This window comes from Chiloscyllium plagiosum, chromosome 16 (genome assembly GCF_004010195.1).
Source record: "Chiloscyllium plagiosum isolate BGI_BamShark_2017 chromosome 16, ASM401019v2, whole genome shotgun sequence".
Taxonomy (NCBI): domain Eukaryota; kingdom Metazoa; phylum Chordata; class Chondrichthyes; order Orectolobiformes; family Hemiscylliidae; genus Chiloscyllium; species Chiloscyllium plagiosum.
The window spans coordinates 48,360,610-48,381,821 of NC_057725.1; the positions used below are offsets into that span (position 1 = coordinate 48,360,610).

General features: G+C 38.2%; 1 protein-coding gene across 6 annotated transcripts in view; it reads right to left on the reverse strand.

Moving 5' to 3' along the window:
- dagla (diacylglycerol lipase, alpha) overlaps nt 1–21,212 on the reverse strand; it is a 388,180-nt gene that overhangs the window by 91,100 nt on the left and 275,868 nt on the right. For all 6 annotated transcript variants that reach the window (XM_043706006.1, XM_043706009.1, XM_043706007.1 and 3 more), the window contains 4 exons: nt 20,891–21,029; nt 14,438–14,525; nt 5,530–5,664; nt 2,820–2,897 (listed from right to left, as the gene is read on the reverse strand). In XM_043706006.1, the coding sequence (XP_043561941.1) occupies nt 2,820–2,897; nt 5,530–5,664; nt 14,438–14,525; nt 20,891–21,029 (440 nt within the window). The remainder of the gene's footprint in view (nt 1–2,819; nt 2,898–5,529; nt 5,665–14,437; nt 14,526–20,890; nt 21,030–21,212) is intronic.

A 21,212-nucleotide genomic window follows, 5' to 3' on the forward strand; every position in this document is an offset into this window, starting at 1 on the left:
CATATCCACATAGTTAACACACATAACAAACTGCAAAGGTACCTGGCGCATTTATTTTATGTCCTTGTTTCCTTCATGCCAAGTTCTCTATCCATGTCAGCATAGCGTCCCTAATATCATGTGCTTTAATTATACATGCTAATCTCTTATGTAGGACCTTATCGAAAGTTTTCTGAAAACCCAAGTAAATCACATCCACTGACTGCCACCTATCAATTCTACTAGTGACATCCTTTAAAAATTTCCAGTAGATTTTCTAAGCATAATTTCCTTTTGACAAATCCATCCTGACTCTGTTCAATCTTGTAGGAAAAAGTGAGGACTGCAGTTGCTAGAAATCAGAGTCGGGAGTGTGGTGCTGAAGGGGCACGGCTGGTTGGACAGCATCCGAGAAGCAGGGGTGTTGATGTTTCAGGCATATTCCTGATGAAGGGCTTATGCCTGGGGCGTCGATTTTGCTTCTCCTCGGATGCTGCCTGACCTGCTGTGCTTTTCCAGAATCACACTCACAACTCTTTTCAATCTTATAGACGTTGAATCTTGAAGGGCATGGATAGGGTAAATAGACAAGGTTTTTTCCCTCGGGTGGAGGAGTCCAGAACCAGATGGCATAGGTTTAGGGTGAGAGGGAAAGATATAAAAGAGACCTAAGGGGTAACGTTTCACGCAAAAGGTGGTGTGTGTGTGTGGAATGAGCTGCCAGAGGAAGTGGTGGAGGCTGGTACAATTGCAACATTTAAAAGGCATCTAGATGAGTATATGAATAGGAAGGGTTTGGAGGGATATGGGCCAGGTGCTAGCAAGTGGGTCTAGATTAGTTTGGGATCTCTGGTGGGCTTGGATGCGTTGGACCGTTTCCATGCTGTACTTCTCTATGACCTCAAATTCCTACTGTTTAAAGTGAGAATAAGCTATAAATAACTGTCAGTGATTGTTAATAATTGCCCTAAGAACATTTCATTATGAATGTTTGGCTGAGTTTAAAAATTACAATGATCTCAGCTAGCTACCTGACGAGGGAGCAGTGCCTCGAGAGCTAGTGCTTCCAAATAAACCTGTTGGACCATAACCTGGCGTTGTGTGAATTTTAACTTTGTTCACCCCAGTCCAACACCGGCACCTCCACATCATAATTTTATTGACTGCTCAAACAGACTATTCAAGAGTTAGGCATACAAATGGATCTTGTTCTTGGTTTTATGTAAGAGTAACCACTTTAGAAAATTAAAAGCTTAAATGCTTTAGTGAACAAGATTTTGTTTTCCCACTATCAAACTTGCATAGTAAGAACTGTATCAGATTGTAAAAGCTTTTTCGTTCTCTCCACATTGCTACTGAAATGTACCTGTGGGGTCTACGAGGAGAGTTGGGTTGTGTGAGACCAAGTGGGTGGTTGGAGGTACATGTTGGTATTGAATTGAGAATATGAGAAGCATTGACAGCAGGTAGTCTTCATGGGTCAGCATGAAGGGGCCATAAGGGGTAGGTGGGAGCGGACAGGAATCAAGCTGCAAAGTTAAACGTTTTCTGAATCAACTGTGTCTTAGTCCTAAGTAAATAAGGTGAATGCTGTAACCAGCACACCTCAATACCAATTATCCCCATGTCCTCCTGGTAAGGACTTTCAAGAGTAAGACAGACCTGACCACATTCCAGACAATCTTTCTCACCTTTGTACCTTTCACAACTTGATTTGGCCTCCATTTCGCATATTCAAAGCTGACATGAATAGATGCTTGGATTTGATGCGAATCAAGCAATACACTGATTATTTGTGATCTTATAACAAAGCAAGTCCACAGGGCCACATGATTTATTTCTGCTATCCTTTACACAGCACGCTAACTACTGATAATAGTTAACTGTACAGACTTGTAAATTTCCTTGACTATGCTGCTTAGGGCTGAAAATGTGTTGCTGGAAAAGCGCAGCAGGTCAGGCAGCATCCAAGGAGCAGGAGAATCGACGTGCCTGAAGGTTCATGCCCGAAACGTCGATTCTCCTGCTCCTTGGATGCTGCCTGACCTGCTGCGCTTTTCCAGTAACACATTTTCAGCTCTGATCTCCAGCAACTGCAGTCCTCACTTTCTCCTATGCTGCTTAGGAACAAGTTAATCTACCAAGACAGCAGAGTAACTATTTCTCATGTCTTCAAAAAGAATATTCATATCAAATGCTGTGAGGTGCTAACTCAATAACAAATTACAAAGTGAATGACCAGGTGTGCAGATTTAACCGTATTCTGAGGAAGGGTCACTGGACCTGAAATGTTAACTCTAACTTCTTTCCGCAGATGCTGCCAGATCTGCTGAGCTTTTCCAGTAATTGCCATTTTTGTTGCTTGAGTACAGAGTTTGATAAATTACATTTTCAGTTAATGAAAGGATTCACTCTCAAAATGCTTCTGTCTGCAATATGGCATGTGTACCCAGCACATATGGTAAATTTCAGGAGAGGTGAAATCACAACACATCCGTCACATATTTCACACTACTATATGGGAGGAGATATCTCTACATCCTAATCCTTTGCTGGTATGCCTTACAGCTAAAATTGAAAACTTACAGTATCAGTTAAATCTGCTATTTGCATATAAAAGATACTTGAATATTGTTTGTGATGATTAAACAAATCAAGAAATAACAAGAGTTTGTTCTCAGACTCCAAGGTTTTCATCATGCTAAAACATCTCTCAGAAAATGGTTTCTCAGAATGAATAATTTAATCTTATTTTATTGTCCTTACCCACTTTAATACAAGCCACATTATACATTAATAATGTGCCAAATTGTTTCCATATAGTAAGGAACAACACTCACGGCATTCTTCAAGTCGAGGTACTTCGTATTTCTGGTTACTGGAATTCCTGATAAAAAAGCCAAAATGTCATTGTTTGCCTACAAGAGAGAAAAAGAAAAATGGCATTAGTTTCAATGTCATTAGCAGAGAAATTCAAGATTGGACATCACTTTTCCCCATTCACCATTTTATCATATCTGCTCATTTGATGTACTGATAATCATATCCAATGTTTCTTGTATTGTAGCCCATTCCAGCTAAGATTGATAGCACAGTTTCTCAATAGGTCCATATGGCAATTATTGAAATAGATTCACAGGGTCTAGTTAAGTAATACAGAGTTGATAAAATGTGAAGCTGGAAAAAGCACAGCAGGTCAAGCAGCAGAGGAGGAGAGTTAATGTTTCAGGCAGGACCCTTCATCAGATCTGGGGAGGGCAAAGGGGGCTGAGAAATAAAGAGAGAGAGAGGGGCTGGGGAAAAGATAGGTGGGATGGCGATAGGTGGATGCAGATAGGTAGTGATTGTGATTGGTCAGTGGAAAGAGTAGAGCGGATAGGTGGAAAAGAAGATGGACAAGTTCGGTCAGGCCAAGGGAGGGGTTGGAGAGGGCGGGCTGGCCCTGTGATGATATGGGAGTTATATTGGCAACAACCATTCCCTCCTCCACTCACTGACTTTCACCTAGCCTTTCCTTCAGGCACTAATAATTTCCAGTAACTCAGCCAAGTGACCATTCTTATGAGCTATCTCATGATAAAGGGGATCATCCTCATCCTCTCCTTATCATTGTCCACATACTTATAAACCGGATAACAGAAGCTAGGCTTTCTTTCCCTTCAGTATCTGTGGGACTCAAAATCATTTGAAATACCCCTACTGTTGCCCCAGTTGGAGCCAAGGAACTTAGCACAAATGGATATTCAAATTAGGATTTATCTGATCTGAATTTGACAGTTACATGGCACATTTATCAATATTATACTTTCCTACTATTCGGAAATATGAAACCAGTTGTATGACAGTCAACTAAATGTCAAAAAATGTGGCACTGGGAAAAGCACAGCAGGTCAGGCAGAATCCGAGGAGCAGGACCAGCTCCTCCGATGTTGCTTGACCTGCTCTGCCTTTTCAGCACCACATTTTTTGACTGTGATCTCTAGCATCTGCAGTCCTCACTTTCTCCTAGGGAATGAAGTGTTTTAGGGAAAACATTGAGTTAAGACTCATTCACTAAAGAGTATTTTCAATTTCATCATTGAATCAGCACATTTGGAATAATGTACGAACTGTATCTTGAACACTAATGTGCAAATTTGATGCAATAAGGGCACCAATACTGGCATGGTATTTGACCAAAGAAGAAACTAATTATATTTTCAGCTGAATTGCACCAAGGGAAGAAGAAATGCTGCGTGAAGATCACATCTTTTCTATTTCCATTATTTTTGGACTGTGGCTGGAAAAAGGGAAGTTACTGCCTTAAACCAAGGTAAAGAGATTTTTAAAAATTATGTTTACTGGAGCATATTGAGTTGCACACAATGTTGCTTTGCCTAGCACAGTAAGAGCAAATGTAGATAGCAGGAAGCCAATAAGTTCAGATTAAATGAGGTTCGAATGGGTTGGATGGTATTTGCTTGACAACAATATCTTCATTGGTTCCTAATTGGATGACCATGGCTTGTGTGGGACAAATGCAGGTGAGAACTACCTGGACTGCAAAAAGAACTTAAAGGGAGAACGTAACTGTTGGATAGTTTGATTAAATCTTTTCACATTTGTGACAATTCTGGGAATAGTTGGGCTTGACTGACAGTGCGTTGTTCCCATTAAGTTGTTGCAGTTATATTTTCAGGCCCAGTGTTTGGAACAGGATGGAGTCAGTTATTTCCGTATGGCAGCAGGAAGTGAAATTATAAATTTTCAGATTTCTTTGTGGTCACTTCAAAACACTGAGCAAAATCAAAAGAGGAGCAACTTTGTGTCCTGTTGTGTAGGGAACCTTGGATATTGATTGGACAGATGAATGAGAGTTAGGAAGATGGAAAAGTAAGAGCTAAACTTTCTGCCTCTTCTAATGATATTTCTGAAAGTCCAGGGTAGATGGAGGCAGATATCCATGTGAGGTCCAAAGAGGAGCAACTTTGTGTCCTGTTGTGTCGGGAACCTTGGATATTGATTGGACAGATGAATGAGAGTTAGGAAGATGGAAAAGTAAGAGCTAAACTTTCAGCCTCTTCTAATGATATTTCTCAAAGTCCAGGGTAGATGGAGGCAGATATCCATTGAGGCCCTCAATACTTCCTTGCCATTTCCTGGGATTGATTCTTTTGAGGTACGATCCATAAACAGATAGACGTTAGCGTTATGCAAATAAGGGAAACTGCACAATGGCTTGCCATAGCAGACTGGTATCACACTCTAATGCAGGCCAGGGATTCTAGTTTCAGAATGTAAATGACTGGAAAATAGGCCAAGAACAGGAAACCATCTCTGGGATGATAGAAATCAGTAAAATGCTGATATTTGATTAACAACAGGATAGACCACCTAGGTCAAAGCTTTTCTGAACGCTAATCACTGCCTGGTCCAAGAACCACAGAGCCTACTGCCTGATCCAAAACCCACAGCCCCCACTGCCTGTTCTAAAACAGATTGAAACCAATGCCTGTACCAAACCACAGAATCTGCTGCTTACCCAAAAAAATCAGAGAATCCATTTCCTACCTCATCCAAAACAGCAAATCGCTTGGCCCTCTGTCTCTGACGTAACAATACAAGGCCAGCAATGATGTCGGAGGGCACAATGTCCAAGTCTCGAAAGAACTCAGCAAAAAGAAAAGCAACTTCAGAATAGGCATCCTGTGAACAAGAAACATAGCTCATTATAGAAAAATAAAAACCCTAAGTCAGTCAGTTATTTTATAATAAAGGATCACTGCATTCACATAAAAATGTGCAGATACCTTATTTAATTTGTGGAGGGTGAAACACTGAATCTGCTGTAAGCCCTTTTTATCACAATGAAATCACATCTACAGGGTGCAATCATGTCTTTATGTCCGTCATGTCCTCAAAACAACAGACTCATGAATAAATGGAAGGAAAGAAAATAATCTGACCATTTTTCCCACAAAAATAGTACAAAGGAGGACACAAGTCAGTCAGTTCTAATCAGTTCTCAAGGAAAGAAACAATTTCTGATCTTCCTGGAGAGACAAACCTGTCGTTAGCTTATGTAAAAAATGACATATTTCACTGAATGAATATTTTCCTGAAATGTTTATTACTGTTCTTTATTCCCTCTCTCTTCCTTTCTCTGTATTACTTCAAACTGAATAAAAGTACTAACATATCACAGCTCCATATTTTATCCTGATGATACCAAGTTCTAAACTTTCAGGTTGATGATTCAATATACATATGTAAGTGTTTTTACATTGTGCAAAACCTGGCAATATTCTTGAATGTAGATCAAATGCAATTTTGCTGAGTCTCACAAAGGCCAGGTGTCTGAAGACTCATTTTGAGTGGTTCTTCAGAGCAACTTAAGGGAGAAGTTATTGCAATCTTTACTTTTGGATTTTAGCCAGTTGCAAAGCACCAGCTTATCAAAAGTAGTACAACATCAATTTAAAAAAGCTTAAAAAAACTAAATCTGACTTTAGGATTACAAATCTCTCATGGGTTAATTTACTGATAATTCATGGCAGCTCCTTTGCACAAGGCTCAACAGCTTGAACAGAGGGCTCTCTTTGTTACTATATATGTCACAAAAGCCATACATTTATATGCATTATATGTATGCATTTATTTATTACTATTAAGAGATAGAAATAGCAAGCTACACCAAAATCAGCCTCACTGGATTCACAACACAACAAAAATAAAACATTCAATAACTCTCAAAAATGTTCAACTATTCTTACCCAGATCTTACAAATAACAGATCTTGAACACTAAGTTTATAAGTGAAATAAAAATCAATGATCTATTATTAAGAATGTAACTTTCGTAGAATTTAGATAAACTACAAGGTCTCACAAGGCTGTCAAAGGATACAACAAATAGTGTTGGAGGTAGCATATTGGCACGCATAGAGAATCGGCTATGGGTGGGAAACAGCAAATGGGAATAACAAATTCTTTTTCTGGTTGGCAATCTGTAGCCAGTGCTAAAGGGATAAGTGCTTGGACCACAAATGTTTGCAATGTAAATTAATAACGTGGAGGATGGATGCAAATGTACTGTAGCCACATTTGAAAATGACACAAAAATAGGTAGAAAGTTAGGTTGCAAGATAGACAGAAACAGTTTACAGAGAGATATTTAGGTTAAGATAATGGACAAAGAGTTGGCAAATGGAGCATAATGTTAGAAAATGTGAAGTTGTTAATTTTGAAAAAAACAACAAAGTATTATTTAAAAACTGCAGAAAGCTGCAGCACAAAAGATTTTAAAAGGGACCTGAGGGGCAATTTTTTCATTCAAGCATGAGGGTGGTGCATGTGAATGAGCAGCCAGAGGAAGAGGAGGCTGGTACAATTACAACATTTAAAAGGCATTTTGATGTGTATATGAATAGGAAGGTTCTAGATGGATATGGGTCAAGTTCTGGCAAATGGGACTAGATTAGTTTAGGATATCTGGTCAGCATGGCCAAGTTGGACCAAAAGGTCTATTTCCATGCCGTACATCCGTATATCTCTATAGATGGACCCGGGGGGGGGGTTCCAATGCACAAAATACAAAACGGCCACACAGTTCCAGTATGTAACTGGAAAGACAAATAGAATGTTAATTCTTATTTCAAAAGGATTGAAGTACAATAGTAGGGAAGTCTTACGGCAACTGCACAAGGTACTGGTGAGACCACAACTAGAGTATTGTGAGCTGTTTTGGTCCTTTTACTTTAAGAAAGATTGGAGGCAGTTCAGAGAAGGTTCACAAGAATGATCCTTGGTATGGAGGGATTATCATCAGAGCAAAGTTTAAACATGTTGGAACTCTACTCACTAAAATTTAGACAAATGAGAGAAGATTTTGTTGAAATATATAAGATTCTTATGGGCATGACAGGGGAGATGCTGAGAGGAAGTTTCCCCTCATGGGAGAGTCTAGGACCAGAGGGCATAGCCTCAGAATAAAGGAACATTAATTTAAGACTGAGATAAAGAAGATTTCTTTCTCTCAGAGGGCTTGAGGGTCTTTAGAACTCATTGTCACGGAGAACTGTCAGGGCAGAGTCCTTATGTATATTTAAGGCTCAGATAGACAGATCTCATCAGTAGATGAATCAAGGGTTAGAGGGAAAAGGCAGGAAAGTGGAATTAAGGAATGTCAGATCAGGCTTAAGGGGCTGAATAGTCTACTCCTTTTCCTATGTCTTAAGGTAAATAATATCAATGATCTAAGCTCAATCCTCATTCATCATGAACTCCCATATCGGAAGACACACAGATAAATTAAAACAAAATAACTGCAATTTGTCAGTTTAATAACCATTTCAACAATGAATACTACACCTCATAAAATCCTTGAATAATGGATTGAATCACAAGCATTTGGACTGTATATCTTGCTGGAATTCCAAAGTCACCAGTCAATGCAAACTGCTTCCCCTTGCCTCTGGACACTTATTTATTTCTTACAGATTCAAATTCTTTTCTCAAAACTTGCAAAAAGTCTATATCTGCAGAATAACTAGGGCGTGCAAAAAACAGAAAAGATTCCAGTCCAAAAGATTCCAAAACAAAACTATCTCCTACCCAAAACTGAGTCACAATCAGTTCACTGGTTTTTCTCATTCTTTTTCAACATTCTCTGTAGTTGGCTGACCAGCATCAGTCCTCTATTGATTGACCAATTCAACATTCAATCAGCTGACAGTTTCGGAGCATAGCAAAGTTTTGGTGCTGAAAGTTACACAGTATCCTTAACAATAGAAATTAACCTGCATTATCTTTCCAGGCCAGCTCTCAACAGCAATTAAGTCTTTTGTTCTCACTTTTTTGAAACAAATTGCTCTTTGAAGTTCAAAGTTCCATTCTCAGCTTCAACTATCAGTTCCAATCCAAAAATGAGAAAAATCAAAGAAAATTAGTGATGGTCTCAACATTTATATTACACACATATTCTGTGTGCGCTTATACTGTATATGAATACACAAATAACAAGATCTAAGCTTACATCTCATCCAAAGACAAAACCTCTAACAGAGGAGCTCTCCTTCAACATTGCTAGATTGTCAACCTGTCAGTCCTCAAGTCCCCTGAATGAGGCTTGTGACTGTGACTTTCTGATTCAGAGGCAAGAACTACCACTGGGTCAAAGATGAAAGCCGATAGCATTCTTTAGGTGTCTATCCAGAACTAACACATACAAATCTCACAGCTAACAATCTGCAAGGAATAACAGAGGAAAACAAAAGTGGCAAAGAAAAGAAAGGGAAATAGAAAACATAGAAGCACTTGCCAATCAAGACTCAAGGAACAAGAGATTCTATAAAATCTGGTTGTTGCCTCAAATTATATGACAAATGTACATTTTCTTTTAAATTTGTGTGTGCTTTTTAATCTGAGATATGCAGCTTATGTTACAGTATTGATCCTTTGGGTACATGAATGCCAAAGTTGAAAACATGTGAGGGAATCATTGGTGGAAAACACAAAGACAGATTAGTGTTTATAGGAAGGTCCAAGATAACGAGTGAATTCATACTTTTTGTGGAGTCAATTTAGCAGGATGAGAATACCTTTAAAAGTCTCAAATTCAAGTTCTGACAGTGTTGTGGGTGTGCCTGCATCTCATCAGCTGTGGGTGCAATGCAAACAGTGTGGGTACTGTAAGTATAGTCTACATGTTTAACTTTGAAGTCTGTACTATAATCTCGCTTAATCTAATTTTCTAATAATGTGACTGATAGTCTGTTGGTATTGTATACAATTTGAAGATTTGCTGACAGATCTATTTATGTGCCCAAATTAACTGTAATATTTAAGTGGTTTTGAGATTTCTGAGGTTAGTTGTTTTTTCACAAAACTCCTTTTCTGTCAACTGCCATTTTTGTGACTATGTAAAATATATACGTTTACAAAAATATAGCAATAAAATATGTATTACATACAAACTCCTGTGCATATTATTCCTTATAGCTTCAATTACATATTTGTAACTGTCACAAGAATTGCTGCCAGGAACCATGTTAATCACCACCTCTCCAGTGGCCTGCATCTAATTGGCTGTCTGCTGTTTCCATGGCAAGCACACAGGGATAGTTTCATTTTATAATACTCACAACAAATGCTATTTTGGGATTTAATTGTAGGAGTGGAAATAATTTGGAAAAGGACACCTGTTCCTGAGATAACTAATCAGAAAACAATCAATTCACCCTAATTAAACTTTACCTGTCTCAGTTGAAGTCACACATAAATTTTTAAATCAAAAAAATTGCCTTCATGTGTCACACCACAGTATGAGGGTTACATAATTTTGCTTCTATTTGGCTTGCTGAAAGGCATCAATGCATCCAGACTTACATTCTAGTTTTATTTTTCTAATCTCTTTACCTGAAGGAAAAATGTTGTGAGACAGATTATTGTTTTTCTTCTTACATTAACATTCTTCACATATGTCAAGAGTAAACAATGAATGTATCGAGGGTTGGCACACTGAAATTTGGGAAGTGATGTCTGAAGACAGAAAAAAAGGCAAAATACTGCTAGAATCCAAAGATTCTAGCAGTGGTTAGCACTGCTGCCTCACAGCGCCTGAGACCTGGGTTCAATTCCCGCCTCAGGCGACTGACTGTGTGGAGTTTGCATGTTCTCCCCGTGTCTGTGTGGGTTTCCTGAGGGTGCTCCAGTTTCCTCCCACAGTCCAAAGATGTGCAGGTCAGGTGAATTGGCCATGTTAAATTGCCCGTAGTGTGAGGTAAGGGGTAAATGTAGGAGTATGGGTGGGTTGCGCTTCGGCGGGTCGGTGTGGACTTGTTGGGCCGAAGGGCCTGTTTCCACGTTGCAGTCTAATCTAATCTAAAAAAAATACTGCAAACTATAGCAGCCCTCTACCCTCAAGTCCTAACAGAAGTTTTAATAGTCTCAATGTTGTTGACGTTTCTAATGTCTTTTAGTTGTGATGAAAGGTCAGAGATCTAAAATATTTGCTCTCTCGCTCTCAGCATAAGCAATCGACCTCTCGATAACAGGTTTATCTTTTTCTTATTTCTGAAGATAGGAGAATTGTTGAAATACTTATTGGTTATTTTCCAACAGAACTCAAAAGAAACAAACAGTCAGAGAAATGCAAGTGGTACAGTTCAAAAGGTAAATATAGACTTGAAATGTTTGAAATAAAAATTCAAGACATTTTGGGGAGACTGTTGAACTCTAAGGGAGATAAGACTTCTAATTTTGACAAGGTTTATCCTGCATCTGAAGGAATCAGAGGGAAGGTTTGAGAGTTTCCTCAGGGATATTGTTCAGAATCCACTGGACTCTGGTCAAATCTGAGAGGATTGGCAAAAACCTTCTGAAAATGGGTGATGAAATTATTGGACTGGGAACCTTATAGACACTGTTGAGAAAATGAACCATTAGAACAAATAATATAAGGGAGCACCTTGAGAAGCTGGAGCTAAACGAAGGCGACATAGTTTTAGAAACTGGAAGTCATGTCCAACTAATACACAAACATTAAAAGAGGTGAATGTAATTTATTATCTACGATTGCTGTTTTCATCAAATATGCAACCAGCCATTAGGAGAACAAAGGTTTCCCCATTCAACACCTTTTTTCAAGAACATTTACAGGATTTCCTTTAACAAAATGCTAACATTATCAGCTAAGAATAAGTACTTAGTTCCATTCTGAGGCTTGAACCCACAATGTTGAAGTTTGTGAGGATTTGCTCTCTGAAGTAAGTAAAATATGCAAATTTCTACATATTGTCGAGATCCAAAACCAGCTCAAGCCGACAAAAACAAAAGAAAACACTATTCAAGCCTGTGTGTTTACACTTTTTTGTGACCTAACTTTATATACCCACTTTAACCCATATATCTTACTACCTTTAGTTAGCAAAAGTCTCCTCTATCTCAGAGGTGCAGGTAGATAGGATAGTGAAGCAGGCATTTGGTATGGTTTCCTTTATTGGTCAGAATATTGAGTACAGTAGTTTGGAGTTATGTTGCAGCTGCACAGGACATTGGTTAGGCCACTTTTGGAGTACTGCCTGGAATTCTAATCTCCTTCCTTTTGGAAGGATGTTGTGAAATTTGAAGGGGTTCTGAAAAGATTTACAAGGATGTTGCCAGGGTCAGAGGATTTGAGCTATAGGGAGAGGTTGAAAAGACTGGGGCTGTTTTCCCTGGAGCATTGGAGGCTGAGGGGTGACCTTATAGAGGTTTATAATATCATGAGGAGCATGGATAGGATAAATAGACAAGGTCTTTTCCCTGGATGGGGGACTCCAGAACTAGAGGGCATAGGCTTAAGGTGAGAGGGGAAAGATACAAAAGAGACCGAAGGGGCAACATTTTCATGCAGAGGATGGTAAACGTATGGAATAAGCTGCCAGAGGAAGTGGTGGAGGCTCGAACAATTGCAACATTTAAAAAGGCATCTGGATAGCTATATGAATAGGAAGGGTTTGGATGGATATGGGCCAGGTGCTGGTCAGTAGGACTACATTAGGTTGGGATATCGTCGGCATGGACAAGTTGGACCAAAGGGTCTGTTTCTGTGCTGTACATCTCAATGACTCTATTTAAAATGCTTGTGTAGTCTAGCAAGAATTGGTGTTTGCAAAGGAGAAGTTTCTAACTTATGCCACCCTGATGTGTGCAAGTGTTTCCATATTTTAGTCCCCAAATTTCTCAACCAGTGAAAACAGTTTGACTATCAACTACACTATCTGTTCACCAAATATCTTCACAGAATTGTAGAATCTCTACAGAGCAGAGAGAGACTATTCAGCCCATTGGGTCTGTAACAACCCTCCAAAGAGTATCCCAACCAACCCCCCAAACTCTATACTCATAACCACATATTTACCATGTCTAACCCACCTAGCCTGCACCTCTGGATACTATGGAGCAATTTAGCATGGCCAATCCACCTAACTTGCATACCTTTGTACTATGCGAGGCAACCAGAGCACCCGGTGGAGGAGAATATGCAAACTCTACATAGACAGTCACCCGAGGCTGAATCAAACCTGGGTCCCTGACATTGTGAAGCAGCAGTGCTAACCACTGAGCCACTCCAGGTGGGAAATGTTAATCAAGTCATAACATAATCTTCTACCTTTCAAGGAATACAACAATTGTTTGTGTAAACTTTCCTGTGTGCAAATACATTCTCTGCTTCATGCGTCATTAGATGAGGAAAGTCTACGTCTTTATGAAACTAAATGTATAAAATTGATTAATTGCTATTTATCAGAATTAAAACTGCTAACTTATATCATAAGCTGAGTGTTAGTACATAACAAGTGATCTTACTGCATGACTTACTGACCTGCATTCAGTACTTTTAAAGCTAGTATTTGCTAAACACAAATGGCAAATATCTCTTGGTGTTTTAATTTCCAAAATTTCAAACTATCTGTAAACAGAATGATAACATCCATTCAAGGTTTCATATTACACACGCTAAGCCTGAGACCGTCTAGCTCCTTTCAATTTTCCTGAAGATTCCATGGATTGTTGGCCAAATGGCTTACGCCTGTTTCTATTTCTCATTATTCCAAGTTCTTCACACAAATGCAGTAATCAGAAAAGGGAAAAGACTCTCAGGTATGGCTAAAATGGTCTTGTTTTGGGATATATACACCAGAATCCTAAGTATGTGTTTCACCACACTCTATTGGCTCTTCCTCAGCAAGAAATATGTATGCATAGTGAAGAATGTATCAACAAGGCTCGGGCTCATTAAAGAAACGATGTTTAGAAGGTGCCCCAGAGGATTTTCAGTGTTTGAGGAATGGCTGTGAGTTCAAGTCCCACTCCAGAGACAGATTTATAAAAATCTAGGCTGACACTCCACAATAATACTGACGGAATATTTCTGCTGCTCTCTCACATGGATACAAATGCAAAGGATCTTATGCAACTATTTCTAAGAAAAGCAGGGAAGTGATCCTTGGTTATTATTATGATGCTTCAGTCAAGATCACTAAATCCAGTCATTATTACATTGCTATTGCTGGCCATAAGCAAATTGGCTGAAACATCCACTATTGTGCACTTGGCTCACTCAAATGTACTTCACTGGCTCTAAAGCATCTGTTGAGTTGATCTGAAGTCATGAAAGTATTTTATAAATGCAAACCTCTTTTTTTAAATATAGAAATAAATTCTAGGAAAGTCTCTTAGGATTGATTAAGCACCTAATATAGTGAAATACACTAAAATAATATTGAATAAACACAACTTGACGTGGATATATTTCGGACACTTTAAGCGTTAAAGCTTAAACTATGGCCACAAGCAGAAAAGACAGACATAGGCAAGATACCAACAAACAAATGCCCACCATATTTTCAATTAAATTTTCAAACACTGAACATTGAGTTGATGTGTTATATCATCTATACAAAAGAAATTCCATTGAAAAGTGTAATTGTACTTACAGTCTGTGTGTCCTGTGTACGAGTACAACATAGAAAAAATTTCAATCTCCTGCTCCAGCTACTGGCTTGCTCTTCCTCCAAACGATGGCTACATGAGAAAAATGATGCATTTTTTTGTCTTAAAGGAGAGTTGATAAAGTTTAATACAGTAAGACTTAAGAACTATAAAACTGATATTTGAAGCAATCAGCTATGAGGAAATCTTTCCAACTTATAGTTTGCCTCAAAATCTGACAACTTAATGGTACATCAATGTCTCAGGAGAACACTGGACTTCCTGCTTCATGCCTAACTCCTAATGATCTAAGCAAATCCTATACTGCTCCAGATATGGCAATGTTAAGAGCACAAGCTGTTAAATTATGGGAGACAGCAGCATAGTGGTCATTTCACTGAACTAGCAACCCAGAACTTAAAACTAATGTTCTAGGGGTTTAAGTTCAAATCCCACTATAATGAGATATGAATTCAACTAAAATCAGGAATTCAAAGCTGGCCTAATGACAATTATGTAACTATAGTCAATTGTTGTAAAAAAAAACTGGTTCACGAATGTTCTTTTGGGTAGGAAAGCTGCCATCTTTACCTCATTTGGTATACAGTTGATTCTCGATTCACAGCAATGTGGTTGACTATTCATTACCCTCTGAAATGGCCTTGCAAGCCATTCAGTTCAAGACAACGGATGGGCAAACCTTATCAGCAATACCCAGAACCCATGAGTTGATAAAACAAAAGTGTCACCAGTTGCAAATCCGCTTCATTAAGGCCATCAGATGTTACCTTCTCTATCATTTTTTTTGCCTCATTATTTCTCTGCCCTTCGAAAGACATTCCCTCTTGTTTGGCTATATTCCTAATGAAGAGCTTTTGCCCAAAACATCGATTTGCCTGCTCCTCGGATGCTGCCTGACCTGTGTGCTTTTCCGGCACCACACTCTTGACTCTTATGTCCAGCATCTGCAGTACTCACTTTCGCCTATATACATACATATGCTAGCATTGCTCTGGTGCCTAAACAAGAGAAATGTTCTTTACATACAGCACAAATGCTGAGTGTTACATATCGTTCAACAAGGGATATCAACCTTAAAGCAGATTCTGTTGTCACCTGACATCCAATGGTGGCATCATAAAAGCTGTCCCACTAGAGTTTAAGCTAGGAATTTTAGATTGAATAGCTCAGAGCCAAACACAATCATTAAAATTAATGGAGATTTTTTTTGTACTATAATACTTCAGAGGTTACAGTATATGATTATAATTCAATGTTGCAATCTGAGCACAAGAAAGCCCATCTTTAAATATGCAGTTGCTAGAAATGGCATAAAACCTATGCATCAAATTCATTCTCAATGGAGCAATGGCCATCAGACTTCAGCATTCATTCCTTTGTAGGACAAATTGCAGTGAATATTTATTTATTCATTTATGAGGTGTGGGCATCACTGGTTGGGCCATCACTAATTGCTTATCCCTAATTGCCCTTAAGTGCTGGTGGTGAGATGCCTTTTGTAAAAACATATATAAGTAATGTTAAGTCTACAGGTTTACAAAATAACATTTGATTGAGCATACCAAATAAGTCATATCATTTGCTAAGGTGCTATCTAATCAAAGGACTTAAGTAGCATCATAAATCAGCAAGGGTGAAGCGCATGTGGTTCACTGATTATCTCAACTAAAGGACTGCATTACTGCCTTATAATCAGCCATCAAGCAATACTTAAAGATTATATCATTGCTTCAAACTGTCACAAGTTCATTAAAATTGGCTACGAAATCTCATGGAATTAAATACTTAACATCCTCTAAATAACTATTTACACCGTGGGAAGAAGTAGTTAAAAATTGAGAACTGTTTAGTGAACAGTAATTGACGTGTTCATAATGTGGAAACCATTTGTACTTTTTAAGCTGATAGTATTTTAATCTGACCTATGGGTCAGCTTCTTAATGTTTTAAAAGAAAATCTCTCCTTGTTATTGATAATGCTATTGCTGGCAGCTTGATTGGTTGCTGGACCTGAAAGTTATGAGAAGCAATCAATGCCCTCCTGTTTATTTTGCATGAATTTGAGGCAGAATTATCTTCAGATGACTTGATAGTGTGAAAATTGGTACATGTACCTACTTATACCAGAAAGAGTCTAATGACACTTGTCAACTGCCAATTCCAGAGGTATTACTAAAACATTGGAAATAAGTTATATTAACAGGCTGTGGTTTTGTTTTAATTAGAAGACAAAAAATCTTGTGTTCAACTTTAAACTGATAACCTTGCTGAAGGCAATTTCTAATCTCAATGAACAGTTGAAAACTCAATATTTTAAATTTTACTGTCATATGTGTCCATTCATTAGAGCTTAATCTTCTATTAGGTTTTGGTTCAATGTCATTAGTTCACAGTTATCCCTCCAGAAGCTAATTGGAACTAAAAGCTTATTAAAATAGCTAATTTGGCTTATCCAAATTTGATGTCTGCTTCAAATATGCCATGCAATCAGGGACCAGCTGACTCTTGTTAAAATCACAGTTTTTGGCAATACTGGACGTGTCAAATCCCAGGATGAAATCTAGTTTAACAGACTGCAACAACAGATACAATGCCAAACTCAAAGTCTCTTTTCTCACACTTGCATATTTGTATTGGCATGCATTTAATTGGCACTAAAAGTAATTGACTGGCGTTAGATCCCCATTTCATTCTGGTAATACAGAACAGTTCAGACTCCAGAATGAGACTTGGCTAAACAGATCATAAATCTCAATTTTGATACTTGTCAACAGTGGTGGTCAGTCACTTAAACATAATCACAAGAGGTGCCAATGGATTTTTAACAAACTAAACAGTCATTACACAAAAGAAAAAACAAGAGCAATGCTACACTACATATGTAAAAATTACAACACCAAGGTATAGTCCAACAGGTTTATTCGGAAGCACAAGCTTATGGAGCGCTGCTCTTTCATCAGGCGCAGCTATCTTTGTCTACCCCAGTCCAACACTGGCACCTCCAAATTAACACTACATATTAAAATAGACTTATTACAAATATCAGAAACAAAAAGACAACCCTTTTACTCTCAACAACAATCTTACAGATACCCAAGTTTTAAGCAATTGCAGATCAAACACATGGGTTTTCCATACTGTTAGATTTTCAGGGGTTTAATAATTAGTCTTATCTCCTTGGCTTTCGACCTTCATTATCTTGTGTCCACAAACACTGACTTGCTGATTTGCTAGATTCACTGATTTATCCCACTCCTAACTGCTTTGGAGACCGCTAAACTGAAGCATCTTTCACTCCAACTGAATCTACACAAGCTGCCTGATTTCCTGCATGTTCTGTCATCCTGTGATACTGGACTGCTGCAGATTTTTCTTTCTTCTGCCTTTTTCCTAATATACTGAACTATTCACCTCGAATTGTATGTAAGCTTTTATTAAAAATGCATATAACAACAAACATCTGACACCATGCTACCATTCACAGACAGATGAAAAATGAAAGTAAAATTATCTCTGCCCTTAATGAGCAGTATAGAAATAAAAAAATCCAACTTGAAGCTGTACATGGTACCTCCACGTTAGCACCCAGGTTTCCAGATAATAATGAACCTTTATCACTGATTTGAGTTTTGTCTTGTGAAATCAGATTCAAACTTATTTAGAATTATTGTGATTTATTTTATAAATTAACAAGATATATCTGGGGTTAGATTTTCTGGATCCTGTAATGTATTAAAGTGGTCGGTTACCTTTTCATTCCTGTAATCCAAGATAAATTATTTTTAGATTAAATGGCAAAAGTGTAGGCTACAAAATGCAAAAAAAAGTAACAGATAAAGAATCTAAAATTCAATTTATCGAAAGATGCTCTAGCTCCTGCCAGAGAATACTATATATTTCTTGACTTCAGTACTCACATTTCCCTTCAGAAAGTTCTAAATTTATCACTGGCGCAAGCTTTTTTTTATGCTGTTTAGGCTGTTACCTGTGAATTCCACAGCAAAAATCTGGACCTTCAATGATAAATGGTTTATGATCCATTGCACTGCTAGTTTAATTTCTTACCTTCACAGGTGAGATGGTCTAAATGCAATCTGACTTCATCGCCAGCTCTGTCAGAAGGACATGATTTCAAGCTCCACTACAGGATCTTTATTTTATTCTGTCTTAAGATGTGGGTGTTGCTAGCAATGTTTGTTGTCAAACCTTAACTACCTTTGAAGTGAGTAGCTTGTTAGACCACAGCATATGGATTTAAGAGTCAATGATATTAATGCAAATTAATAAAAGCCACATGAAATACATTTTGAAACAGACATTCAGTATTCCACTTTTTTTTTGATCTGGTAACTTTAAGCCTTTGGTCAGCCTTGCAAGCTGACATGTTGGGAATTACTAACACATGCCTCTAAACATGAATTAAAGGAGGTTGCAGATAATTTCTAACAACTTCAACAAATATGACAGTTTCTAGGTGTGCAGGCATGAGGCCATTCAGAGCCAATGTTTAGTAATTATTTTAATGAACGTCTCCTCATATTCTTCACAAGATTCCCTTGCCAAAAACTAAGATTTGCTCAATTCATTAATGGCAACAATATTAGTCCTTGAATAATCTTTCAGCTTTTGTTCTCCCAATTCTCATAAATATTAATTCAAGCTGGGATATAGTTCCAACACTGACCATTTTCTACCACCTCAGCCAAATCCTGTTCATCAGGTACAAATTTGAAATGTGTGCATCTCTGATGGGTGACCAGTGCATGTGGAACATTTAACAAAGCAATGCTATCACTTTCCGGTCTTCAATTGTTGTCGGTACACAAATGCTCTTCACAATTAAGTCAATGGATAGACAGCAGAAACAAGATTTTCAAAAAGCTGATCCTTACTTTGCCAGTGGTATTGCTGCATCTAGTCTGAGATCTGTTAACTCAGTACAGACTTTAGAACCTAAACATTTTTAAATTTTTATCAGCTGAATTATTGATGAAACCAAATATTATTATTCTAAGACTATAGACCAAGGGCAGGTAAATGAGTGTAATGTAGTTTAGTGTTTGTTGGTCAGCATAGGCATGGTGGGCTAAAGGGGCCTGTTTCTATGCTGTATGACTAAGCCAAATTGAGCTGATAACCTGTTTTTCTAATCAACCTATCCAGAGATGTTATTAGTTACCTCTATTGCAGGTGAGACTTAAACCCAGGTTTTCTACCACTCAATCACTGTGTTACAAAAGGGCTCAAACTTCTATTTACCTTGATCAACTGCTGTCTCCAATTCCTGCTACTGCAGAAGTTGTCACTTCATATTCTAGTGGAGTGCAGCAACTTTTTTTTTAAAATCAATCTACTCAGAAATGTTCTTACATACAAGTGAAGCACATGGGACTTGAACCCTGGCCTCCGGGCTCAGAGATAGGAACACCACCACTGTGCCACAAGTGCCTTCCATGCATATGCAACCGTTAATGATAGGTCAGAAACAGGAATTTATTTTTATTTAAATTAATTTTAATTGCCCCATGTACAAAGAGAAAAGTTGAGACAAAAAAAAGCAGGAACTCTGAGATGACATCATTGTTGCTAACTGTCTCATTAAGTCATCACACCTTTTCAAAACAGGATTATATAAAAGGATCCATTCAGCTTTCTGTCAATGATGGATGTAGAGGATATTGTGTTAGCTTTTTTTGGTAGAGGGATTGAGTTTTGGAACCATGAGGTCATGTAGCAGCTGTACAAAACTCTGGAGTGGCTGCACTTGGAATATTGCGTACAGTTTTGGTTGCCTCATTAAAGGAAGGATGTGGAAGCACTGGAAAGGGTGTAGAGGAGATTTACTAGGATATTGTCTGGTATGGAGAGAAGGTCTTATGAGGAAAAGCTGAAGGATTTGAGACTGTTTTTGTGAGAGGTGACTTAATAGAGGCATACAAGATGCACAGAAGAATAGATAGGGTGGACAGTGAGAGCTTTTTTCCTCAGATGGTGATGGCTAGCACAAGGGGATATAGCTTTAAATTGAGGGGTGACAGATACAGAACAGATGTCAGAGGTAGGTTCTTACTCAGAGAGTAGTAAGTGTGTGGAACGCCCTGCCTGCAACAATGGTAGACTCACCAACTTTAAGAGCATTAAAATGGTCATTGGATAAATATATGAATGATAATGGAATAGTGTAGGTTAGATGGGCTTCAGATTGGTTTAACAGATCGGCGCAACATCAAGGGCCGAAGGGCCTGTACTGCGCTGTAATGATCTACATTCTAAGTTCTATCTCACAAAGCCTAGCAACTGCTATAATGTAGAAAAGCTCCATCTGGAATGGGACTGACTACAATTTTCTTTCTGCAAAAGTGATACTTTATACAACCAGCTTCCAGACGTGCACCACAAGGTACCCAAGTTAGAAAATTATGAACTATTCCTTTATACCGTAAATTGTAAGTTCTGAGGTTGCGTTGACGCCGTTTGGTTGCCCGAAGTTTCACAAATGTTCTGCCTGTTCTGTCGAAGACGCACATTACTGTTATACAGACGCTCAGAATAACGACCCAATTACAGGTTACAATTCCTAGAAGCAGACAGAAGTCAGAACATTGGTATAAACTGTTTGCATACTGCTTTAACAATGTTACAGTTTGATTCAACATTTTGCTTTTTATTTTTCATATATGGATTCATTGCCTGCTGATTTTTTTTCACATATTTGCAGTATAAGCTACTTAATTAGAACAGTCACATGAATACAGCATCT